Here is a 26,065-nt window from a genome sequence, read left to right on the forward strand (position 1 = left end):
CCCCCCTTGCTGCTCACAGCAGGGTACCCCTGGCAGTCATTTTCCTCCTCACCCAGGGCTGAGGAGCCGGAGCTGAATGAATGCCAAACCAGCACAACTCAGTGTCAGGAAAACCAGCAGGACTGGACTGGAGGGCTTCAGACTGCTGATCCCAAACTTTAACAAAGACTGATAAAGGAGTTAAACAGTGAATCACGCAGCAGCGGATGAAAACCAATCCTCAGTTCTGTGTCTGTGTGGTAAAACTCTCAGATATTGCCTTTATTACACAGCAGTACAGCCTGACTTGGCACTAAGTGGGGTCTGGCTACTGGCCACAGGAGAAACTTAAATTCTTTTTCCATGTATACACTAACAGCTGAGGTCAGCTCCAGGAAAATTTTGCTGGAGAAATATCTGTGTGCTCAGCTGACACAGAAAAGTGAATGTCTGGAGAGACAAAAAATCTGCCTGCCAGCAGGGTTCCATTCATGCAGACCCAGTGCCATTGCACAATCTGATGTAGTCTGCAAGCTGGCATTGCTTAAATCAATTTGGTAAAACTGGTCCTTTTCCTGACATTGCAAACTTTTCTGTGTGTGGATAGAAGTGAAAAAAAAAAAAAAAAGAACCACAATGTTTTCTATTACTCTTTCTCTAAACTCTTAATCTTTGTGTTCTGTTTGCTCAATGAAGACCTTTTTTGCCCAGTTAAACATCATGCATTACTAATGAGTGGTATCAGCTCAATCTTTTATTATCATTCATATTTTTTAAAAATTAATTACTATTTTCTTGACTTGGTTTGAAAAGTGTAGTAACCAAATACATATCCTGCAGCAGTAACTCTCAGAGGTGTATGTGTTGCTCATTTTTGTGTCAATATGACATGGACAACTATTTCATGACCCTGCAGCTGCTGTATTTCCAAGTCACCATTCCTCCATGGTGTTGGTGACTGTGCTGCAGGTGAAGTAGCACCTGGAATGTCTAAATGCACCCAATCCTCCTCTGAGGACTAATCCCCATGAAGAACCATTGTGTAATATGGATATTGGTTATCACAAATAGCTATATTTCTTTTATAGACACAAACTCTAAGTTTGAATGTACAGAAATCATGGTTGCCTACACAGCTTTCATTTGACCATCTCCAGCACGGTACTAGAGATGACTGGCTTTTTCCCAAAGATCACAGCTTTGTGAATTGACCAAATCTTTTAAAGTGACTATTGAAAATCTGGGGGGAAAAAAATTGAATATAGAAAAATATTCCAAAAAACCACATTCTTTTAAAGTGGACAGCCAACTACCATCCTCCTATCAACATCACTAAGATTCATCTGGCAGGTTTTTGTGTTTGTTGAGCCAGCAAGAACTACCACCCAAAGAGAAGTACAACCCTCACAAACTGGTCAGGCCATACCAAGAGAAAAAAACTTCAAAATGTGCTTGAACAGCAAAAGGGAGAGACAAAGCTTCATTAGAAGCAAACATGGGTCTCCTTGCCAAAAAAGTCAGTTCAAGGAAAATTAAAAGAGAAGGCGAAAGTAATGGATCCCATAGGGAAAAGACTCAAGGCTGCTGAGAAAATGCTAAGGCAGCCACAAAACTGAAAAGGTTCAGCTGGTTGCAGACACAACCTCAGTTTCACTAAGAATTGAATTTTTCCTTTAAAGTGCTTGGGTTCTTTCCACAGCCCAACAGCAGGGCTGGACAGGCAGACACTCACCCAAAGGAGAAAGGAAGAAGAAAGAAAAGGAAAATGTCCAGCCTCAAACCATCTTCCACTAAAATCCCATAGATCTTTTTTCCAAATGTAGTTTCAAAGAGTGTTAGGTAAGGCTCTAAATGCTGAATCATCACACAGTTTGATTTGGGGCTTTATTTGGTTTGGGTTTTTAGTATTAATTCACCATAAGCAGGTTTGGGTGAAGGGATGTTTTATGGACTAATTTACAAGGATAGACTAAAATCCAAGAAAAATCTTGGACATCAGAGAGAAAAAGCAGATGAGTCCAGCTTTGCTCCTGAAGTATCAGGTGATGGGGTGGGAATGAACAGCTCCAGTTCCTCCTCCTTGCCCAAATCTTCCTTTTGCTGACAGCTGAAAGGTTAAAGTGTGGAGGATGTTATGGTGCCTCTGCCACAAAAGAGATGATGTGCAGGAGGAATAGGAAAAGTCTTTCCAGGTCCTATAGGCTCCAGGATTAATGAGCTGTAGTTTTTTCAAGCATATCACATCACAAACATGAATAATTTCCATTATGACACACTTAGAAGCAATGTAGCTTTCAGAGGAACAGTTGCTCCAGCTCGAAAAGGCAGCAAGGTTCAGTGCTTTGTACGTGCACAAACTACAGATGTATTCATTTTTCCATCTGTTTCTCATTTGTCACAGAAAAGCAGATATAAAACAGATAACTCAGAACGACTGGCAGCAGTCAGAAACATTCTAAAGCCCACCAAGTACACTGACTTTAATGTGTTTTACAGAAAAGGAGAATAGAATTTGACAGGGTCATTGATCACTTGAACCAACTCAGACCAATGTCAAAACCCATACAAGGAAGCATCAGTATCTACGAATAGAGAGGCAGAGCATCCCCATCACCGTGACCCCAGGCCAGCACCAGTCACCAGTAAACCCATGGTCCACACCATTCAGACCACTCAATTCTGTATTTCTTTTTATTCTCCCCATAAGTTTCTACATAGCTCTGTCTTTTCCCAACATGTTGTCAAGGAAACCCTACACTCCTGTAGCTCAGTATCCAGCTCTTTACTGCTATTGACACCCCAAATTTTAGGATTTTGAACCAATTGATACACTGTCCTTCCCACTGCGAAGGGATCTTCATTTATACCATAAGCTGGATAGAGTTAAAATGAGACCTTTTCTGAAAGTTCAGCTCTTCCAAAATGCCTGGGAGAAACTTGCCAATTAACTCTTCTGTTTATTATTTTATTAATCATTTTACTTATCAATATTCTATTATGCACTTATCAATATTCTATTATGCTCTACACTATCCACTGAAAAATAGCCCTGTAATCTGACTGGTGTCTTCTTATTCAGCTCTGTCTCAATTCCACTTTTACATCATCTTTGAACAACATTGAGTTCCTCTGACAAACAATAGTTTGTGAATTTTGTGAGAGCTGCCAACTAAATTTCAAGTGATAACCACTAAGCTGCAGTTGCACACTGCTTGTATCTGTGTCATCCTTTTATCTAACAGTTGTACAGATTTTCACTGGGAGGTGCTACATAGAAATGTACATATGAACACTGAATTTAGGGGGCACTGCAAGGAACAGGAGCTCTCCAGCCCCTGGGGGTGCCATGGTGGTGTCCCCTGTGCCCACACCGAGCTCACGTGGAGCCCAGGAGTCACATCCACGCTGCAAAGCACCGGGGCAGGCTCAGATCTGGCACTCTGCCTCTCCCCCTGGGGCTGAGGAGCTCTTCCAGGTTTCTCACAACACTCACCTGTCCCGGGAGTGCCCCAGGAGGGCTGCAGCTCTCCCCACGTGCTTCAAGGCTGCAGTTCTTACCCTGAGGGCCTCTCGCAAGGATAACTGCAGGGTAAAGGCAGGGCATGGTGCCGTGAAGGAGCACCCCTGGCAGAGGGAAGTTTATTGTTGCACTGGACTTGGATTTCAGCTGTCTCTCATGGTGAGAGGTATTTCTGTTCCTCTCTCCTTTGGGTCTCATGGAGCTTTGCTTTTATCTGTCGTCAAGGAAACACCAGGGTTTTTTTCCCCTTGCTCATTAATGTCTGCATTTTTGTTTCCATAGCTACAAAGGAACCTTAGTGTTTTAAAATAGCAGTAATTGGATTACTATGACTTTTTCAAATTTATTGACACCATTAATGGCCCCGATTTTCAAAAGCAGACACTGAAATTGTATCAGCAGTTTTTCAGCTATTAACACATTATCTCCTTGTCCTGAAATCCTGGGTACATGCTCAGAAAAGTCTTCAGCAGCCAGACACTGACTGCAGCCAGACTCAGGCTGTATACGTGGTGCTCTGAAATGACTGAAAATAGTGACAGTAACACTCTTTACTTGGATTATTTTCAATTTCTGATGGTCTCCTGCAAAGGAGTGCACAGGTTCTGTTGTGAATCTGCTCTGTATTAGCACATTACTGATCCTTTGTGATTTGACCCCAATAGAATAATCTGGAAGAATTTCTACAGCCAAGGATTCAGGCAACTCAGGATGCAGGAACATGGGAAAAGCATGAAGAATTCAGAGTAGCAGCATTGTTAACAACTGGTATTACTTAGCAGGGACATAATTCATGTTTTGAAACAAAAAGTGACACTCCTACACTGTCTGTGGCTCTACTGCCCTGAAATTGTTCCTGTGCTGCCTTCTAGCACTTTCCATTTACTTGTTACCACTGCCTATTTGAGGTGCTCCCAAAGCACCATAAGTGCTTATCCTGTACCTCTGTCCTTACTTTCCTGCCCCTCGTGCCCTCAGCTGGGGACAGAAGCAGCTGAATTCCCTGCATGGATGTCCCAGCAGCCGTGTCACCACTCCTTGTGCTGAGCCCCAGCCAGAGACACACTGGAACTGGAATCAAATTAACCAACAGGTTAAAAAGTTGTAAGAGGTGGACAGACAGAATGTCCAGACAGCAGCTCTTGTTTTAGAAAAACAAGCTCAAGAGAACCACCAGCCTAAAATCTAGGCATGGCAAAAAGGTGACAAGTGGCTAAACACAAATAAGTGTGAACAAGGAATTCTCTTTAATCTAAAATATTAGTTCCTGTTTTTCATAATGGATTTCTGTGCATCCTGGAGGCTCAGACATTCTATTGCCATAGAAACAGTGTCCTGTGTCTCTGAGGACCTGCTGTAGCTGTGTGCTGTTATGGAAACAGTCCTCTGAACAGCTCAACTCATGTCTGTACTCCAGTGATTGTGTTTGTTAAGATCCATTGCTAAATTATCCTTTCAGGATTCATTTTAATAAAACTAAGTCCCTGAAGTACCTGGCAATTTAATAAAATCCTCAAGGCTTCTCCACATTAAAAATACTGCAATGGAAAAAAAATATACATTAGAATTACCTTGCCCTTTCAATAATTCCTACCATCAGCAAAGGTTTGGGGAAAAGATGGGTCTGTCCTCCCCAACAATCATTAACAAAGCTGCTTCAGGAAAGCAAATTGTGATGCCATGTTCTGTGCAAGGGCTCCTTCACACACCCATCCTATTGCCAGCATGGAAATGAAATTCAGAAGACAAGAAGGTACAGGGAGAAAATGTGGCTCACATGAGTGAACTGGGAATTCTCACATTTTGATTCCAGGTGAACTGTTCTTTGTCTCAGGAAAGCCACCCAAGGCAGATTTCAGAAAAGAGAACATCTGAGTTGGAAGCTCAACTCCCACTAATTTTTTTCCTGGGAATTGAGTCCTTAGCTGATCCTAGAAAATCTCCTCAACATTTTCATATTTGTAATATCTGAGATACTACTACTTACATATTTCACTAGAGTTCTGTGGGCATGAGAATTTTGTATTTTCTTCAATAAAGCCATCAAAGGATCAGGAACACTGAAACAAAACAATTAAAAGGTGCTGTTCAGGTTTATAGTCAACTGTAAAGAGCTTCCTGCCTAATTACATTGATTTTTCTATGTAGTTACTGCAACTTAAGACTGGAAAGTCACGCTCTTTATCCTTTTTTTTATTTAATCAAAATCATCTACACCAAGAAGGTCCTTTCCAACCCAAACCATCCTAAGAAGGGTATATCCTATCTCTTTATTCCTACACCAAATACTGGTTATTATGGCTTGTAAAGAGAACATTTCCTAACACTGAATATCTGAATATCTCTGATTACAATTTATAATGCATAAAGAAATCCACCAAACATAATGAATTTGTGAGTATAATTCAAATACCTCCACTGAACTTCAGGGAAGCAGGAAAACAAAATCTACTCAGAAATGTGTCAGTTTTGAAACCCAGGTCTTTTCCCCTCTTATAAAAAATTGCATTTTAAATGGTTTTGTGAGAAGAGTAATCAATGCTAAAACTACTTACTCCTTCTAAAAATATTTTTAACTTCAGTTTGTAGCTGTCTGTTAACATTTTGGACTCTGCACTCATGTAACAGAGAACATATATACATCCTCAGGAGATGGATTAATCCAAGCTGATTTAATCATACTGGGATAAATTGGATGATTTCTCAGTGCATGAAATTTAACCTTTTTTTATTTATACACGTGGCTTATTCCTCTTATTATTGCTGAAACACTAAGTTGCAGACAGCTTCGTTTCAGCAGCACATTAAGTCTGGACAGTACAGTGGTGAAAAAGCTGTTTTCTCCCAAAGGACTCTTTAATTAATCATCACTAATGAAGCTGTGCTAATTAACAATAATGGGGGTGGTGGAAGGCCTAGAAGAGTCTGAGGGCTGAGTCCAGGCTGTGAGGATTTCACTTGCAGTCCTTCACAAGTGCAACACACCCAGGGCTGCTCTGCAAATGGATTTCTAACAGCTCATATGCTCTCGTAATATTTACTAAATTCTTAGACCCCCTTCAAGTTGTTGCATATGTTTGACTCAAATCTCCTTGGTCTGTGTGTAGCAGGTTTGTACAGGCCTGTTAAATGTGTTTGGCTTTGGATCAGGACAGAATGGAGTGGAGTTCTCTTGCAGGATTTCCAAGATTATAAGTGTTCCCACATATTCCTCTCACTTTAAGTGTTGTAATATTTCACAGCTAAGTACATAAAAAGCCCCCGTGGCCTGGGGTGTCAGACAGTGGCTACAGGAAATGCAGATTCAGGCATTTTATCAGGCTGGACTTGACAGTTTTGATCCATCTCATGGCCTTTGATTTTGATTTTTCATAAATGGAATCTATGACTTTTACATTAGTGGAGATTTTAGGGAATCTGCTTACTTTACAGTTTAATATGTTATTAGAGCATACCATGAAAGAAAGTACTTTTGTCCCAACTGTGCATGAAGAGTATTCTGTTACTTTATTTGCATGAAAGATCCTTCCATTATGTTTCCATCTTAAACTCTCCTATTTGATTAATTTTAATTTCTTTTTCTTCTATAGTTTATCCCTTAGATTGGCTGAAACAAACTCATGAGAACCACTCAGAAGGCTGTGTGGAAGAGAGAAGTATTTTCAGTGAAGCTCCAAACAGGAAACCACCAGTGTCCAGATAAGATATTAAAAATTTAAAACTGTCAAAGCGCCTCATCCCCAGAAGGACAAGGATCATTTCAGGTGCAGTTTTTGATTTCCATGCTTGCTGTTTCCCTGTGAATTGTCAGTCCTGTCCAAACATTTCTTCTCGGGGGGGGAATTCCCACTGCCAGGCCCAGGTGAGAGCCTTGAGTTGCTGTTCCTATTAAAGATCTGAGGACTGCACTCCCAGAGAGGAGCTTTTGGGTTCTCAGCTGCTGAGACTGGATCCTCATCCTGCAAAGCAGTAACAAACACAATCCCAGCACTAAGGACGGCAGAAATAATCCTAAATCCAGGATCCACCTGTTCTCTGGCCCACAAAACTTAGAAGAAAAACAATTTAATGGCTTGCCTTCACCAGAGCAATGTGGTCAGCCTCAGGCACAGGAAAGCCTACGTGCCTCAAGGCTATTTGGTTCATTACTGATTTGATCATTGTCTTGGGGACAGTTGAGCATTGTCTTGGTGACAGTTAGGATGACAGCACTGATGACTAAGTGGCCACTTCCATGTGGTTGGTACTTTGTGTGTGACAAAGTCACAACTTTTATTTCCAGGTTGTGGTTTCTTTAAACCATGTCCAAAGATAGCTGATGGAGCACAGGGTTTCTGAAACAAAGAGTTTGACAGAAATTTTGGACAAGGGAGCAAAGTCTGAAGATCATGAGTTATGTTTGTGATTTAATACCTAATTCTGACCGTGACCTGCTGTCACTGCTCCTTCAGGCTTTGCACTGAAAGCTGCGCCCAACAAATGTGCGAGAGCACAGTGTTTTTATAAGAACTGTTGTCATCTTTTGAATTACACAAGAATCACTGGGAGAGAAACATGATTATCTCCAAACAACACCAAACCATCAGCATTTTCAAAGTACTTTAGAATTTGTGGTTTTGTCTTTAATTGTGCTGTTACTGTGCTTGCTCATGAGTTGTGGGTGATAACATGTGATTATCATCTGCCTACTTGATCACATGCACATTTGTGATGCTTGCAAGAGCAAACATTATTGGCTGGGATCTGTCACACTCTCAGTTTCAGAGACTGTTTCCCAGACAACAGCACAGTCCCCTTGATCCACGAGCTGTGCACCACCGAGGACCTGTGCTCAGTCTAACACCTGGTGGCAGCTGCTGCTCCCACTCCTGACACAGACAAGCCATAGAGCCATAATCCAACTGCCTGAACTCTGCAAATCAAGGAAACGGCACAACCTAAATTAAAAAGTCAGAATGAGTCAAACAGCACCTACCTTGTTACAAATTCTGAGTCAGTTTTTAAATTGAAACCAGATCATTCCTTGCCAAAAGCCATTTAAGGGCCATGTACTACCTGTTTCAGCCCTCTGCTGCCAAACATAAAGGCAAGCACGGCTGTGTAAGGTGGTAAATCATTTCTCTGTAGTAACTGGGGTGTGTTAAAACAAAGGAGCCCAGAGGGCAGGTGGAAGAGTGAGTGTCAGAAGCAGCTCAGGCCAGCTGGGTGGGATCCTGTGTGCAGGGCGTTTACATTTTGGATGTTGTCAGGTGGGGGAGGAAGCTGATAAGAAAAATAATTATTTGCATTCAAATTATATAAACAGTGCCAGAGCCTGGTTAGTGTAGGCAGTGTTAGACAGAGTGTTTCCCAACTGCAGGAGATGTATCACACGCTGGGTAAGGAAGGTTTATGAGGCAACAGCACTCTGAAGGTGTGCAGCTCTAAGCCTCTTGGCACATTTTATGGCAGAAGAATAAAATAAAAAGGATCTGAACATCAAATGATTGTCCCAGATCATTCTATTAAAAATGCACATTTTTAATGTGACCTAACTTAAACTCCGTGTTGTGAAGCAAAAATAATGTCTGGGTTTGAATTTATCGGGGGGAAGGGGGCAGGATACTGGTGGGATTTGGGCAAGGTTCTTCAAGGTGTGCAGGGGTATTTGGGGAAGGGAGAGATGTTAAAAGGCAGGTAACAACATCTCAGTCTCTCCTTGATGACTCAGTGGCTGTGGTAGCAGTGTAGCAGTATCACCAATCAGCATTTCAGATCCCAAGCTGTCCTTCCACATCAGGTGGCCACAGCTTTCTGAAGATCTTATCACTACTTTTTTGGTTTTCACTTGTTAAGAATGACTTCAAATGTGAGCGGAATATTAAATTAATTTCTTATTTATCCTGTGAGGCTCGGTCTGAATACCCTGTAGGTTTGCAGAGGGGATCTCTGGGGTGTGCCATTCCCTCTGTGGGCACCATGGGAGATCCACAGTAGGATCTATGGGAGATTTACCACCTTCTGTACCACTCTTTCATATCCCTTCTGACTGCAACTCTGCCTTTCAGAGCTCCTCCAAGAAAAAGCAAATCCACGGTCAAGATGAAGAGGCCATTCTCTCTCCAACCAAAGACTGCCTAAAGTTGTTTAAACATATCCCTCCCTCACCTTCTCAAGAAGTTGAGAGCTTCTTCAGCGGCATTCTGTGGATGATGTCCTTGGCTTTTCCATTAAGTACCAAAGGCTCTTATCTGACACTGAGTGCACAGGTTCACAGCAGGACATTTGCACTCTGAATTGCTCTCAGGTTACCTGAGACCAGCTTTACTGAAATCACATCCCAGAGCGCTGTGCAGTGTAACTGTAGCTGTGGTGACCCTTATCTGCAAAGGGGAGAAAAGCTGCTTCATCACAGATGAGGGCTTGTGCAAATAGAAATCTAAAAGCCTGTTCTCTCAGGGACACACAGGGAGTGGAATACACAGACAACACATGTGATCCAGCCCCCTCTCGTGGTTTTTCCACACAGAAGGCAGGAATTGACTCAAACTGATTTCTTAGTAATGATATGAACACCTGCATCTCTTCTCTGAAAGCTGATGTGGTTACTGGCATGTCAGCTCTTCTTAGGGAGTGATAGGTATTAGTCTGAGGATAGAAAATGATAATCTGTAAAAATTTTTATTTGCATTTCCTAGGCAACTTGATGGCTATTTCTGGTAGAACATGAAGGAGTAAGGGAAGGGGATTTGTTGGCTATTTCTATGAGCTGTTTTTTCTTCAAATGGAGGGAGGACATAAATACTACAGGACAGAAAACAAAACTCTCTGGTCAACTGATAAAGTGCAGAAACAAACACAGGCATTTGGCTGTCTTACACTGCTCTGTGTTTTAATTGACTTGAACAGAATTGCATGATACAAACAAGTCAGTGTTTGTCAGCAGGTGAACAACAAATGCAGCAGGTCTGGCTAAAGCCAAGCTGGTTCCAGTGGGTGTTTTGGGGTGCACAGCTTTGGCCAGATCAGCCCTGATCAGTTGTTCTTGCTCTGCAGCACCAGCATGGCCTTCCTGTCATTTCTCTATTTCATTTATAGCTCACTGAGCAAAGAGAAATTTTGGTGCCTTGTTCCTCACGGGGCTCATCCTGGCCACGTGAAGAGCTGTCCCAGAGCAACGCGAGCAGCAGCCCGGGACAGAAATAACTGTCCTCAGGTGGCACCAGGGCCAGCTCCCCCAGCTCCTGAGCCTGGGCAGAGCTGCAGAGCAGCTGCTCTGGGGCGCTCTGGCAGTGCAGCTCCCCTGCCTGAGGCTGTGAGGCTTATAGAGCTCAGGGCTCCCGAGTGCTGTTTGCTGCATTCTGGTCCTCCCCCTCTGCCCTGGGCCAAAGGAGGGCTCCAGGCCTCAGTGATGAGGAATTTGGGACAATCTGTTCTGCAGGAAGGTGAAGGGCTTTGGGGTAGGAGGCCGGATTGCTGCAGCAGTGGGGAGCACTGTAAGGACACGACATCAGCAGTGAAACAGAGGAGGTAAAATTGGTAAAGAATGCTGGTTACCTCAATAAAAACGCGTTTTCAGTATTGAAAGGGAAATATTTTTATTTAATTTATGTTTCTCTGAAGAGACAAAGAGATGCACCAAAGCATGTTAATCCCTGCTACAGTGTGAGCTCTGTTCTGATCTAATAAATGTCTCATCATGGAAACTCATTTGTGCCTAACACCACTCTTCCAGAATGTTCTGTAGTGGTGGCATTTCCCCATTGGTGTCTTCTTTAGATATTAATCAGAAATCTGGAAGGATCAAATTACTTGAACAAAATTCCTATTAAAGTATGGGCAAAGTTAGGGGAGTTGGTACCACCCTGCACTGAGGTACTGCTGTGCTTTCTTTCTGTCAGTAAAGGTATTTGTTTATTAAAAGCACCATTTGATGTGACCTTGTCATGCAGGGATGCATTATGACTTGCCAGGAATTAATGAGCCAATTCTGGAAGCACCGAAAAGGAGCTGTGCTGTCCAACAAAGTTTTCTCTGAGAAGTACATTCAGGAAAATACAGCCAAGCTTGAGGAGGCTGATGCTGAATTGACAGCTGATGAGAGAGTGTTTATAGCTGGGCAGCCATGAGGAATTGTGTAATGGAAGTCACTGAAGAGGTATGTCTGGAAAAGAAAACACAGTTTTCTATCATTACAACTGCCAGATTGACAGAGGGACTGGGAACTTGTTTTTCCAGCTCAAGAAAAGAGCAAGACTTTTGAATGGTTTTCATTAATATTGCTTGTGAATACCAATATTTCACACCAATAAAACTTGGGTTTCAGATCAAGGAACTTGTGCTGTGTTACTGCAGCACAGCCATATTTCAGAATATGACAGAGGGGAAATGCACCACAAAATACAATTTTCTCGAGTGTAAGAAACAGTAAACACCTCGGCTGCCATGTGAAAAGTGCAGAGTTGTGATACCTGGAGCAGGGCAGCAACCAGAGCCCGTGGCAGGGAGCACAGCAGGTGAGCTCAGAGCTTTCCCCTCTCACCCCTCCCTGCATCAGTCCCCTGCATTGTCACCTCTGCACCGCTCAGTCCTGGTGACCCATGATGAACGGCACTTCAGGCTTGCATTCATTTTCCTCACAAATGCAGCTTGAGTCACTGCCATTGTCACCAAACCCTTTCCAGGGTGGAATTCAGTGACATTTCGTGCTGCAGAGTGGCCTGGCTGATCTCTGGAGCAGGGCTCTGAACCAGGCTGGTGTTTGCTTTCCAAACAGAAACACAATACCTGTATTTTCTCATAGCTGTGTAGGCCTGGTTGGGTTTGACAATCTGGGGTTTTGGTACCCCCTATGGAGAGCAGGAATGATCTGGATACAATGCTGGAGATAAAGAGACTTTTGGGCTGTGAGTTATTTCCTGATATTTATGCTTTTTGGTCAAAATTAAGAGGTTTTTATGAGGCTGCTTAAAGGGGACAAGTCACACCTCCCTGCTGGCAAACATGGGTCTGGCCATACAAAATCTTCATGCCTCATTGAGCAGACAAATTGCTTGGGACCCCAGAGCACTTTCCCACAGAATTCCTAGGGCAATTTCCAGCATTTCTTAGCCATGCCAAGGGGATTGCTCTGCCAAAGCCTGAAACACAGAATCACAAGGCCCATTTCAGGCATCAGGGGCATCTAGCAGCTGTGAGCAAACAGCCCCTGAGAGGCACATATGGACAAAGGAATCTCCTCACAGCTTCCCACAGCTGTTTGTATTCTCTTGTAGGTGTCCATCATCATCCTCAGTGATCATTTTGGTACTGCCCGGGACTGGATAAACTCAACTGAGAGAATGGGTTTTTTTATTCCAGTTATTAGACAGATACTGCCAACACGTAGGGCCAAAGCTATTGGATTTTATGGCATTATAATGTATGTAAATAATTCTAATGTTTCGGATGTGCCACTTTTTATTCTGCAGTTACAAATGCGCATTTCATTTTCCTAAGTCTAGCTGTATTATTTATAATTGTGTTATTTCTCTTACAAGACAGGTTTATAAGTAGTTCCACACTTGATATCACTCAGATATAGAAAGCTACTTTAAAAAATCTCCTGTTAAAATAGCCTGAAGTTTACATGAGCAAGAACTGATGAAATCTAGCTCCTAATCTGCACCATATGTTGGCATGCCTCCTTCTTGGAGATGACATTTTCCTTTGCTTCCAGTAGATAACTTTTCTTTTAAACAAAAAAAAACTGATGAGAGGCTACAGGCAGCCTGATGGAAAAGGGATGGGATCTGCTGCACTGTCCCTGCCTGTTTCAGGGTCACTGCCTTCCACAACTGTGTCACACTAAGACCTCTCAAAAGGCTTTGCATTTTTAACATCCTTTGCAAAATTCTCCGGTTGCAAAAATCACTCAGTGGGTATTCAGGCTACCATGGATTTAGAGCCGCCTCACAATCTCCCAGCAGTAACTCTGTCCACTCTGGCACATCAGCAGTGAGTTAGCCACGCTCAGGAATAAAGAGGTGGAGGAGTCAGGGAATACAGGCTCAAGACATATATGCCCAGCAAAAATTTATTAGCTTAACAGCTCTCATTTGAGTATTTGCTACTGGCCGAACCGGCTATTTCTCATTAAACAGCATCTTGTCTGTAGCAGAGCTGCTGTGGGGATGCCCAGGGGATGTTTACTGCCGGGGAGCGCTCCCAGCCCGGCCGGGGTTTCTGGCCCGGCGGCGGTGCCAGCCTGGCTCTGTGCGATACGATCTGTTTCTGGGAAGTTTCGCTCTGTGCTTTTCCACTGGCGCTATTTCTGTGCCTCAGGTTATGGGCGCTCAGGTCACTCGCTCTGTGCCCCGCTGTCTGTCACAGCGCGGAGCTCACGGCACGGAGCCCGGCCACTGCGGGCCGCCGGCAGGAAGCGCTCGGTGCTGCGCCAGGCCGGCCGGCGGCCGTGGCTGTGTGGGCGTGCTTGGGGCCGTGCCCGCTCCGTCCCCGCGGGCGCTCGGCGGCACCGGCGGCGCTGCGGGTTACGCAACCCTTGCGAAACCGCTTACAAAACGCGCCGGGCCGCGTGACGTCACACCCGCCCCGCGCCCCCTGCCGGCACAACGCGGGAACGGCCGGCTCTGTGACGTCATCGGCCACCTGCGGCCGTGCTGACGTCATCAGCCACACCACATCGGCAGCCCCGGCCCCGCCGCGCCCGGGCACGGCGGCGAGGGGCGGCGAAGCGGCGAAAGGTGACGGGGCCGGGCTGGGCCGCGCGAGCCCCGGCCTGACCAGAGCGCGGCTCACAGGCCGCCCCCGCCCGTGTTGGCGCGATGGGCGGCGGAGCCGGCGGTGCCGCCCCCGGGCGCGCCCTTGACGCGCAGCTCGGGCCGGGCCGGGGGTCGCGGGCAGCTCCCGGGGCCGCCCCAGCCTCACCCCGAATGTCCCCGGCCGGGCACGGCCCCGGTCACGCGGTACGCGCCCCGTGACGTCAGCGCGGCGCCGCGCGGCGATTGGCGGGCGCTGTCCGCGCAGGCGCGCGCCGCCGGCGGCAGAGCCGGGCCCGCGGAGCCGAGCGGCGGCAGCGGCGGCCCCGGAGCGCGGCCGGGCCGGGAGCGGCCCCGCAGCCATGAAGATCTGGACCTCGGAGCACGTGTTCGAGTAGGTGCCGAGCGGGGCGGCGGGCGGGCGGGCGGCGGCCAGGCCGGGCCCGGGCGCGGGGGGCCTCGTCCGGCGGGCCGGGGGCCGCACCGGGCCAGGGCCGCTCCCGGGAGCTCCGGGCCGCGGCCTCTCGCCTCCCCTGACCTTCCCCCGGGCTCGAGGAGGCTCCCGGGGCCGGTGCTCGGGGCTGCGGAAGCTCGGCAGGGGCCGAACCTGTGCGGGGCCGACGCGCTGCCGGCACCGAGCGGCGTCCTTGGCTGCCCCTGCCCTCAGCGCTGCCCGCACTCCGCGAGGCCCTGCGGCTGCCGCGGCTCCAGTGCTCCAGACACCTGGGGTAAAGAGAATCTGAAGGGAGTACTCGTTAGAGGGAAGTAGAAACTTAATAAATCATTCCAGTATTACAAAAATTTGGATGAAGTGCAGTCTTTTAGCATGGTGTCACAGGGAAGAAATCTTTTCCAGTTATAACAGAACCGGCACGCCCAGTTAATCGGGTGTGTTGTGTTTTCATGTGCGCTGCCCACTCAACGAAATAGAAGCTTTTCTCCAGGGAAGGATAAAATCCTGTTGCAAACAGAGGTGTGCAACTTGGTGTGCTGATTTGTGTTTGTGCAGTCACCCCTGGGAAACTGTGATGACAGCTGCCATGAGGAAATACCCCAACCCCATGAACCCCAGCGTGGTGGGAGTCGATGTCCTGGACAGACACGTGGATCCCAGCGGGAAGCTGCACAGCCACAGGCTCCTGAGCACAGAGTGGGGAATCCCGTCCATTGTGAAATCGGTGGGTGTTGTGTCACAGGCCAGAAAGGGACACCGCAGGGAGGGAAGCTCCTGAGCCAGCTGCTGTAATAGATGTCTATCATTTCGTAACTGTAATGGTTTAAAAGTTTAATGGCTTAAGCATTTGTGTATGGGGAAAGCTCAGCAGTGATCCTGACAGCCAAATCTGCATCTCAGACTGAAAAATGAGATCTGCCTCAGGTGAATAGCTTTGTTTTAAGCTGAATCCCAGTTGTGTTCTCTTGGTGTCTGTTCAGTGCAGTAACCACTGCATTTAAAGGCGTGAAGAATTGCAGTGGGTTGGTGGAATTGATGCCATCTCTGTTTGCCTGTCCCCAGCTCATTGGCACCTGCAGGACAAGGACGTATGTGCAGGAGCACTCTGTTGTTGACCCTGTGGAAAAAACCATGGAGCTGAAATCCTGTAATGTAAGTACTTGTGTTTGTGCCTCTGAAATGGAACACAGGGTGTAACAGCACCTTGTACACATGAAAAGGAAAACCATCTTGAGTAGAACTTGAAAATTGTGTTGGAACAATACAAGTTAAAGGTTTAATTAATGTGGTTAGAGTTGATCAGTTCTGGTTTTCAGGAAGGAGCAGCTTGCTTTTGGAACTTGTCACTGCTGAAGCTCTGAACATACTGATGAGCAGGAGGAGTTTTGGGGGTGGAGGTGGTGTTGAGAAAAAAATGTTTTAAAGCCTCCTGGTACAGTCCACTGTGACTGTTTCCTAACCATGTGACGTTTTGCTCTCTGTAGTACTCTGTCTGTTATTTGTACCAAGGGGTAATCCTGTCCTGTGTTCTACAGATTTCATTTACAAACCTCGTGTCAGTAGATGAGAGGCTTGTCTATAAACCACACCCTCATGAACCACACAAGTGAGTACCTCCCTGCTCTGAGATTGCCTGGATTTTGCTCTGGAAGTGTCCATGGTTTCCCTTAATTGGAAGGGAGGGTTACATGGCCTCTGTTCCAGTAAATTGTCCAAACCAGCATTAAATGGACTGTCACTTCTGCAGTGACATCGGTTCTGCAGAGCCCTGGGAGACTTTGGGTCATGCTGTGCTGGAGTGCAGTCCAGTTCAGGGCGTCCTGTCTGTAACTGAATCGTGTTCATCTGCAGTTTTCAGCTCCTTGTTCCACGTTGATGTGCCTTTAGCCTCTGCTTTTGGAGGTTTGTGTTTCAGTGGTTGCTTGGTGTTTTTAAGGCACCTTAGAGCGTAGTGAGTCTGTACTGCTGGAATTGGTGATAATTCTGAAAGATCGTGCTAGGAATTCTAACACTGGAGTTTTTTCTGTCGTGACAGTCAGAAATCTTCAATGCCTGTTGTTGAAGGGGATGTTTTAATACTTTCCCCTATATTCAGTAACTCCAAATCTGCTGTTTCCACTCTTAACATCCTGCTGCTAAAGATGGAAATGGCTGAGAGCCACAAAGGGAGGCTTGGACTTGCCAGGCACTCTCGGGCTTTATTTTATGAGTAGAAGCATAAAGCAGTTACCCAGTGTGGAGGTGGGTTCTGTTTAGGGGCCAGGAAGTTCTGTGTCACAGAGCAAAGCTGATGAGGGGATGCACTTGTAGAGCAGGAGGGAGCTTCTGTTTTAAACGACTCAGAGTAATTCAGTTTCCTGCTCTGTTTCAGAACCATTCTGACACAAGAAGCAATAATATCTGTGAAGGGTGTCAGTCTCAGCAGTTACCTAGAAGGGCTAATGGCAAACACAATTTCTTCCAATGCTAAAAAAGTAAGTATGGCCTTTGTGTAAAATGTGTGGTCACTGGCTAAATGTCAAAGGGAATGAAGATCTCTGCTTTACTTCTTGGCTTTGTCAGCAGTCTTAGAAAGGAGCCACATAGTTCTGCTGCCTTTACTGTAGAGACTGAATGCTCACCATGCTGAACTTGTTTTCCTTGTTTTTCCTTTGTTTTCTTGTTTTTCTCTTGTGAATGGAGATAAGATAAATTGTTATGGGCAAAGCTCTCTGAATCTTCACTGGAGAAAACATCTCCACTCACTCAGCAGTGTGACCCTGTCATTCTTTTGCTGCCCTCTTGATGCCATCTATTAATTTTTGCTGTCAAAAAGGATCTACATTCATACAGAATGTGTGAATACAGACCTGAAATAGTTATGTGGGAGCAATGAAGCAGTATTTTAGTTGAGAGTCTGTCCTCTGGCAATCCAAAGATACCTCGAGTTCAGCCTCGAGGACGATAAAGCAGTCTGGATAAAAAGTCTTTTGTGGATCACAATGTGAGAAGTGCTGATATAAGGAATTGTTTTCATGAAATCAAAGGCAGAGCATGTTCCAGCAGTCTCCAGATATTGCAATAACATCAGAGGCATGTCTGTCTGTTCCCTCCTCTTTCAACTCCTGTGTCTTCAGTCATTTTCAGTAAGGATTTAACTGATTCACTTATTCACTAAGATTTACACACTAATAAACTTTCCTTTAACTGTAGGGCCGTGAAGCATTGGAATGGGTAATTAAAAGACTGAACGCTGAAATTGAAGAGCTGGCAGCTTCAGCAAGAGGAACCATGAGGAATTCGATGGCAGCAGCAGCATTTGTAGAGAAATGATGATAGTTCTTAGACCTGTATCACTAAGAGGCTTAACGACCTGCAGCTTCTCTCTAGGCCTAAATACACGTATCCTTTGTTATTTAAAGGATGTGTGTATGAGGCATGTTATAAATTTAATTTGGAGAAAAGCTGAATTCTTACCAAGGCTGAGGCTCAAAGCTATTTAATATATTGGGTCTGCTGGACCGATGAAGAAATAAATTTCAAGTGTAGTTCCTGTATTTACATGAACACTAACTTATAATGTTTGCAGATATGAAACAGCCTCCTTTAGTGCTGAGGCTGCATATGGTGGAGGACACTGGCATGTTAGGCTAACTTTTATTTTTTTGTGTGACTTATGGACTACCTCTTTTGGGACCAAGCCCAAAATTAGCAGAATGGTTGTTCCAGCATTGTTCTTTTTGTTGATTTTTGACAGTTGTGTGATACAGCTTGGTTTAACAGAGAGCTTATTACTTGATGCTTGAAATATAAAAGAATGTACAAAATATTTTTGATAACCTTTTTAACTTGACTGGTTGAACTAACACGGTACTCAAATTGTTTGTCAGGCACTATAGGTAAAACATCAAAGTGTCTCTTACCTACCTACCAAGACCTAAATCCTGCTCCTAAATGCAACATCAATGAGCTGGGCATGCAGTACCTTAAAATCCAATTTTATCTTAAACTTCTACAACAAGTATCTCCATTTCCAAAAGCCCATCACATAAAGGTACGATAAGCACAGAGCCTTAAAATCTTGTAAGCTGCTACAGGAGTAGGTGTTCACTTCAAAGAACCAATTAAAGACTAAAAAACCTTTGTGAAGGTGGCTGAGGAGATACCTAAACAAAAAAGGAAATAGGATTTATCAGTATACTTGTTAAGTTGATCAGGTTCCAGAAATAACCTGCCCCCTCCACTGGCTGTTGTGTTGTGCTTCGCTTTAACCAGAGTTCTTAGTTCCAGTTCCCTTCACCCTTTGAACGGATTTGCTCGCAGCACAAGGCCCTGTGTGTTCTCAGGGATTTCACTTGGTGTTCTCCAGTCTGTTTTCCTGGCACTCGTTGCAGGCTCTGGGTACTGTCAGCAGGAGGGAAAGGTCAGCCCTTGGCACGTGCCGCGCTGTGCCGCTCTGCGGGCACCTCAGGGGACTCGGTGCCACGAGGCCCCTCAGGGTGACCAGAAAAAGGCAGAGGCACAGCCCAGGAGGAGCTGATTTGGTATTTTGGTGCCCAAGGCTTTTCCTGGAATTTTGATTCTAAGCTTACAAGTGATTTCAAGACTCTCTCAGCCTTTATGAACTGTAATGTCACCCTGCCCAGCATATTTGATTTTGCATGCCATTTCTGTTATATCAAATTGCCTATTAAGTAGTGTCTGCTTACAGAGGTTATTTTAACAAACAAGAACACTTCCATAAGGTTTGTGCTGGGGGAAGAGAACAGGAATATAGATACATAACTTTTAAAAATTAACTATTTCAAACAGAATATTTTTCTAAACAGAAATGGCTTGAGACTACCTTACTAATTAAAGTAATTGAGGTTTGCCATACTTTTACAGGAGATTATTACAACTGAAATAACATTTCAATTTTAAAAGTGTATGTGAAACTTCTCCAAAACTGTACCATCATTTCTGATGAAAATGCTTAGCTTGAAATTCATTTTATGTGTTTGCTCAGTCATTAGCATCGTTTGATATTCTAAAGTCAGTTTTGTCTTTTCCAAATTTTTCTGCACTAAGGACTGAATAGTAGAACTCACATTTTGGCCTTGCACTGGAAAAAACCTTACTGTTTCATTTCTACAGGCATTCAACAACTTCTTGAAAGATAATAAATTTCTTTCTTCTATTTTATTTATACGCCTGCATTCTCATTCTGTCAGAGTATGGCTTTCTGTATGTGGCGCTTTTTAAATAAAATTTTGTTTCAATTCTGGCTAATTCCTGAAATTTTCTGGTCTATTTGTGTTTTAGAACTATGAGGTGAGTAATCTAAAATGAGAGGGCTGAAGGTGAAAAAATCCCCGGAGTGAGTAGCTTAGTATTTTTTTGAAATGCATATCCTAAAATGCACATTCACAGCTTCTGTGGTCTTTTTTGCTTCTTAACAGCTCAGCTTTTCTGCAAACCTGGCTTTAACTAGCAGGCAGATTTCACAGTTTGCTGTGGGGCATCCATCCTGTGGAAAGATTTTCATGGGCTGAGAGCTGTGTTCAGGTTTGCTGCAGTCAGCGTGGGTTGCTGTGGGTGGATGCAGCCCGGGGCAGGGAGGCTCTGGGGGCTGGGAGGAATGGAGGAAGTGCGGAAGAGAAAGCAGCTACAGCTGGAGGAGCAGAACTGAAGGGCCAGCAGGAAAGAAGAATTTTTAGAAAGGGGAAGGGACAGGGAAGTGGAGGGGCAGAGGTGGAGGAATGTGATGTGAACAAATGAGTGCTGAGGGCTCTGATGGATCCCTGCCCACCGATGGGCATCAGCCCCGTTCAGCCACAGCAGTGAAGCACAAGTGCCAGCCAGGGGTTTGCTTCAAAGACAAAGCAGAAAAATTGTAACCACCATTTCCTGCAGCATTGCTGATCTGTCTCCTGTGGTCTGTACTTGCATTTCTATTTCCAATAAATGTCAAATATAGTAAACATGAGCACCCACTGTGTGATAACTGGAGCATTTCCAATCTCCCTGACAGAGCACTGGGTCAAAGGGAAAGTCAGCAACCGGTTGAGGTTCACTTTTATGGAAGAACTGAAGAGTGCTGATAAGGAGCTTGTGTGGAAGCAGTGAGTCATCTTAGAATCCTTCCATTTCTTAAGGTGGAGGTTATCTTTCACTTGCCACAGGATCGGTTCATTTCTATCTTAAATAACTCCATAGCTTTGTGTTACATGTTGCTGTAGAACTGAATCATTCTAAAGGTAAGGCTCCATGTTACAAAGCTGAACTAATTGCTTACCTTAGGAGGACCATGGGCACCAGCTGTGGACAAAATATCTTGCATCACAATGCTATTTTGTTATAACCACATTTAAAAAGTAACACAAGTTATTAACCACATGAAAAGAGGAAGTAACGCACAAGGTTTTTAAAACTTGAGTGTACCTGAATTGTGCTCTGCAGATCCTGGGTCCCTCCTCAGGCTATTTGTGCCAGATTTTGTAGAATGGACAGCTGATACTTGGCTGACACTACAAAATTATTTTTACTTTGAATCCAGGGGTCCAAAAGTTGAGAATTATCATCTTCATCAACTAACCTTCAAAATACTGTCCTGCAATAGGAAACAGCACAGACCTGAATCTCTCTCTCAAGATTCGAGCTGATTTCAGTGAGGAGTTTGCTGTGCTCAGACAGGAGATTTAGCAGGGGATGACCATGCTGTCATCAGCACGGCATCACTGCCAGTGGCTGTGCAGCAGATTAGGGTCAGCAGAGAGAACAGCAGAGCTTTACCAGCACAGCCCAGCATGGCTTACCCAGGCAGAGAAAGGAGGTAAATCCACAGCTACCCAAGGTAGGAAACGTTATTACTGACCTCTACATTTTGTACAAAGGTGACCAGAATTCCACGTTACTTGACAGTGTTATTTCATAGGAAAAAGTGCAATAACTTAATTATTTTAAATTAAGACAGAAAGAACTCAGTGAAGAGATGATGGAATTTATAGTCTGTTGGACACCGGCTTTTTATTGTATTGTAATTTTCCTTTTTTTTTAAATATTTGTTCTCCCCTGTAAAATATACATGAAAAAACTTTGAGATTAAAGATAGTCACAAAATTATATTGTTTTTAGATAGCAAGGGATTTGAAGGGGCTAATTACTTTTATGTTTTATTAAGAATACAGGGTAGCAAGCAAATTTGTCAGTTCATCATAAATTCTGCATGTTTGGAAAAAGCCATTTGTTTTGCCTTTTATCTATAAACATTGTGCCCTTGAAAGAATTGCAACCATGTTGCAACAGCTCTTAAATTACAGAAGCATTATCTATAAATGTTAAATATATTCAAGAACTTTTGGGGGTCTCATCAATGGTGTAGAAACAGCTCTTTTTTTAGCATGGCAATTTTTGCATTGTGCTAAATCCCCACAGTTTTAATGTTTGCATAGTAAGACAGCACTCGAGCTCAGTAGCTGCTCAGCAGACGCCTGCCTCAGTCAAGAGGTGACCTGGGTGGGAGTTGCACCCATGGTGATTATGTTAAATCCACACTCATCTGGACGTGGGTTGTGTAAGAACAGGGGCAAAGCTGGGCCGTGTTCACCTGCAGCCTCCTGTACCTTGCCCTTCCTTGGTCCATAAAATGAGGTTGTGACGAGTGAAGAGCTTTCTGTGCCTTCCTGTGCCTGTCTGGAGAGGCAGCCACGGATTTGAGTGCTCTGAGCTGTGCAGCACGGTCTGGAGAAGGCAGCTGTGGATCAGTCTCTTGATCTACTCACACTATAATTAGATGCACCTTTTTGAACTGAAATTTAAGCTGTTCTGTTCTCTTTTTAATCTTGTCTGCCTTCTATTACAACTTGTCTTTATGATATTTTTATTAAACAATTCAAACTAGCACAAGTAAAAATTATTGTTGCTGTACAGCTTTTCTACCCAGAGGTATAAAAGAAAGGTAACAAAATAAGACCTCTTTTTATCTGAAAACAGTTAGAACTGCTGTTGCTGAAATGTGTATTTCTCAGACACAGAATCAGTTTAGCACACTGTTAGCTTCCAAAAACAAATCCTGTGCATGCTACACAGAAAAAGAAATCTGGTTGAACAAGGACAGACCTGCCAGGAGAGAAGACTCTGCAGCTGTACATTTCATTCTCTTCTGGTCCCCTGGAAAGGCACAATGTTCATAATTCTGTGGGGTCCTGTTACCAGAGCTTTTCTGCACCAAAAGAGAAACTACGGAGTTTAAATCATTATTTTTAAAAAAAATTCTTTGGGGTCATGCTGTCTTTTTGTTTCAGTGTGATGACAGAGATCTTTTGTTTAAAATGCTCCTGAATTAACACTCATCATGTCGGGGATTTATTTGGCTTTCAGTGTCATCTCTTCAACCTACCTGGACCTACTTGGTCTCACTTTTTTGGCCTCCCTGGACCCCTCCAGTGCCAAGACTTTAGCCTCCTTGGAACTCTTTAAAATCCCCTTTTCAGATTCATTGGATTTATCCAGTCTGAGCTCTTCATCCTCGGTAGAATTCTCCAGTCTCACTTCTTCATCCTCTCTGGACCTCTCGAGTCTCACATCTTCATTCTCCTCAGACTTCTCCAGCACCTCCTCTTCAATTTCCTTAGAGCTCTCCAGTCTCACCTCTTCAGATTCCTGGGAGCGCTCCAGTTTCTCCTCTTCAGTTTCCCTGGACCTATCGAGTCTCACTTCATCAGGCTCTCTGGATCAGTCTGGCGACAGTTCTTCAATCTCTTTAGATCTCTCAAGTGTCACCTCTCTATCCACAGATTTCTCCAGCCCTACTTCTTCACTCTCTCTAGACCTCTCCAGTCTCACTTCTTCGTCCTCCACAGATGTTTCCAGTCACACCTCCTCAGCTTCCCTGGACTTTTCCTGCACAATCCCTCCATCCTCGCCAGGTGTGTCTGAGTACAGCTCCTCCACCTCATCGGAATCTCTAGACCTCACCGATTTTAACTATTTCGTGTTTCAGCGCTCCTCTGGATTATCTTCATCGACTCCCGAGGATGTTTCCAACCTCATCTCTACACCTTTTCTGGATGTCTCCAACCTCACCTTTCAGGATGCTTCTTCCCTCAGTCCCTCAGTTTCTTTGGACATGTCTAACCTCACGTCCTCAGTTCCCCCAGACCTGTCCACGCTCACATTTCTGGATGTTGCGAATCGCGCTGCAGCAGCTTCTCTGGATCTCTGCATCTAACCCTGCTAACCCACCCCCTTCTCTCTGCAACCTCTCTCTGTCCTTCGCAACCTCTCTCCTTTATCTGCTCTCCCCTTTCTTCTCTCGCTGAAAATTCCTACCTGAGGAAAGTTTAGGGCTTTCCAAAATGTCTCCTGGCATCTAAACTGGGCATGAAAGCAGGTCCTACAAATCTGTAACGGTGCCTTGGAACAGCTGCATAAACATTGATATTTATCCTGGAATTTTCGTAGAGCAGTTTCTGTCACTGATTGATATCCAGTCATGGCTGGTACCTCTCAAGGGTTTAGCTTTTTCAGTTCATGCTGAATTCTTATCTATCAAGACCAACAAATAGTAAGTAGAGCTAAATGTGTAAGTCGTTGCATCAAGGTATCTCCATTATGGATTTGCATCTGAGTTAATTTCACAGAACTGCAGGCAGAGGCATTTCACAGGGAGATACAGAGAGAGAAGAGGTGGTGGGAAACGAAGATTGTAGAGCAAAAAAACAGGTGAGAAATGGGTGAGGGAGAGGAAGCAGAGAAGCCGTGGGGCAGGAATAGAGGGCATGCAGGTGGAAAACAATGTCCAGCTCTACTGGCATGATTTTTCTCTGCCAAGCCATCTATGGGGCATGGGCCGCCCATGAGGCTTAAAATAATCTCAATGCTAATTATTTTATTTATCAAATCATCAGATGTTCCCATTAAGGAAGCATGTGCATGCTACATGCCCTTCTCAATACATGTAAATACTGCAGTTCCTTGTCTTGCATCAAATATGCTGCTTAGGGGGCACAGAGGGGCTGCCCAAAGTCTTTGGTGCTGTCTTGTATATTTTTGCTATCATTGTTGTGACTGGGGCTTTGAAACCAAATATATTTCCTTTCAATATCACTGGCACCTTTCTGTGTTGAAAGCGCAGGAACATGTTAGTCATAACAAGTATTTTTAAATTTCTTTCATTTCTGCAAATTGAAAAGCTTTGCTCCACTATGCCACGTCTGTCACAAAACTATGTTTCACACAAAAATAAAGAAGAAAACAAATGTATGAAGTAAGAATTGTTTTCTGCCTCGTTTACACCAGTTATTTCTTTAAAATTAAGTAGAAACAATTCCAATATGTGTGTTTAATAAATTAACCCAAAATTCTATAGGAGCAGAGTTGTTTGACAGTTAAAAAAATACAGATCGCTGGTCCAGATCTCACTGTTGCATGCTGGAGACAGACTGACTTATCTGGGGAACAATTGTTCTTTTTGTTCTGGTGGCTCTTCCCTGACATTAATGTGTGTGTTGTTAATTGCAAAGGTTCTGGACGAAATGACATCTCTAATAAAGCTGGAAATCACTCTGTGCTTTAAAAATGGTTTGACTTTGGACGAAAGGAAATAAAAGAGAACAAGACAAAAGCGCAAGGGTTTGTTTAAGAGCTAGTATTTAATCTCCTTAAGTATTTTGTCTTAATTGTTTAAATGAACATTAGGTTAGGACCAAATTGCTTACCTATCAAACATTATTTGAATCTTATAATAGCTTTTTGCTTATTATATCTGGGAAACTGACTATTTTTTTCTTTGTGTCGATAGCTTCTAGTTTACAATGTTGTCTTTTCTGGATGTGTTTAGAGGAAATGATTGAATTTCAGGTGTTTGCACCAACGCCCAAAGGAAACCCATGGCAAGGCACTGTGTCCCATGGGACAGACCTGCCACAGCCTGGCCACACACAGATACACTCCAAAATTAAAGCAGTCTGTTTAAAAAGCATCACCGCCTCCACATGCTTGTAAAACGGTTTTCTTTTCAATGTCTTATCTAGAAAAAAAAACGAGTGATGGCAGAGAGGGGTAAGAACAGATTTAGGTGCAAAAGACACCCATTTAACTCGCTCGGATTCTTCGATTACAGCAGGATTTCTGAGGAAGGAGTTAATGTGTAACTAACACAAGCGCTCTCTAACCAGCCATGAGCCTCACAGAAAATGTGCCCTCTCATTATCTTCTTGAGGTAATTGACAGCTAGTGTATTTCCGGCAAATTAGCAGCACTCAACCACTGAACCGACTCCCGTGGTTTTGACAGCCAGGCAGGCCCCGGCCGGCCACAGGCGGAGTTGGGAGGCTCCCATCCCGGGAAGGGCACGCAGCTCGCCGCCCCGCTCCGGCCCGGAGCCGCCGTGAGGAGCGGGACCCGGTGCCGCCG

General features: G+C 44.4%; 2 protein-coding genes across 2 annotated transcripts; both read left to right on the forward strand.

Moving 5' to 3' along the window:
- Positions 1-14,477: 14,477 nt before the first annotated feature.
- On the forward strand, positions 14,478-18,808 carry PRELID3B (PRELI domain containing 3B). The gene is made up of 6 exons (XM_038158685.1): positions 14,478-14,629; positions 15,245-15,413; positions 15,752-15,841; positions 16,225-16,295; positions 17,061-17,163; positions 17,882-18,808. Exons 1-6 carry the CDS (start codon positions 14,598-14,600, stop codon positions 17,999-18,001), a joined length of 585 nt encoding a protein of 194 aa, XP_038014613.1. The 5' UTR covers positions 14,478-14,597; the 3' UTR covers positions 18,002-18,808.
- A 66-nt stretch (positions 18,809-18,874) lies between these two features.
- LOC119710086 (uncharacterized serine-rich protein C215.13-like) lies at positions 18,875-25,675 on the forward strand. The gene is made up of 2 exons (XM_038158682.1): positions 18,875-20,772; positions 23,030-25,675. Exons 1-2 carry the CDS (start codon positions 20,615-20,617, stop codon positions 23,877-23,879), a joined length of 1,008 nt encoding a protein of 335 aa, XP_038014610.1. The 5' UTR covers positions 18,875-20,614; the 3' UTR covers positions 23,880-25,675.
- The last annotated feature ends 390 nt before the right edge of the window (positions 25,676-26,065 follow it).

The sequence above is a fragment of the Motacilla alba genome, chromosome 20, assembly GCF_015832195.1.
Source record: "Motacilla alba alba isolate MOTALB_02 chromosome 20, Motacilla_alba_V1.0_pri, whole genome shotgun sequence".
NCBI lineage: Eukaryota > Metazoa > Chordata > Aves > Passeriformes > Motacillidae > Motacilla > Motacilla alba.

What these genes read in the sequence shown, in the direction of transcription:
- PRELID3B (XM_038158685.1), top strand. Translation starts at nt 14,598, where the DNA reads ATGAAGATCTGGACCTCGGAGCACGTGTTCGA. An exon ending in ACCTCGGAGCACGTGTTCGA is followed by an intron (nt 14,630 to 15,244) that starts GTAGGTGCCGAG and finishes GTGTTTGTGCAG; the next exon opens with TCACCCCTGGGAAACTGTGA. An exon ending in TTTCTTCCAATGCTAAAAAA is followed by an intron (nt 17,164 to 17,881) that starts GTAAGTATGGCC and finishes CTTTAACTGTAG; the next exon opens with GGCCGTGAAGCATTGGAATG.
- LOC119710086 (XM_038158682.1), top strand. Translation starts at nt 20,615, where the DNA reads ATGTCAAATATAGTAAACATGAGCACCCACTGTGTGATAACTGGAGCA. An exon ending in AAGGAGCTTGTGTGGAAGCA is followed by an intron (nt 20,773 to 23,029) that starts GTGAGTCATCTT and finishes TTTGGCTTTCAG; the next exon opens with TGTCATCTCTTCAACCTACC.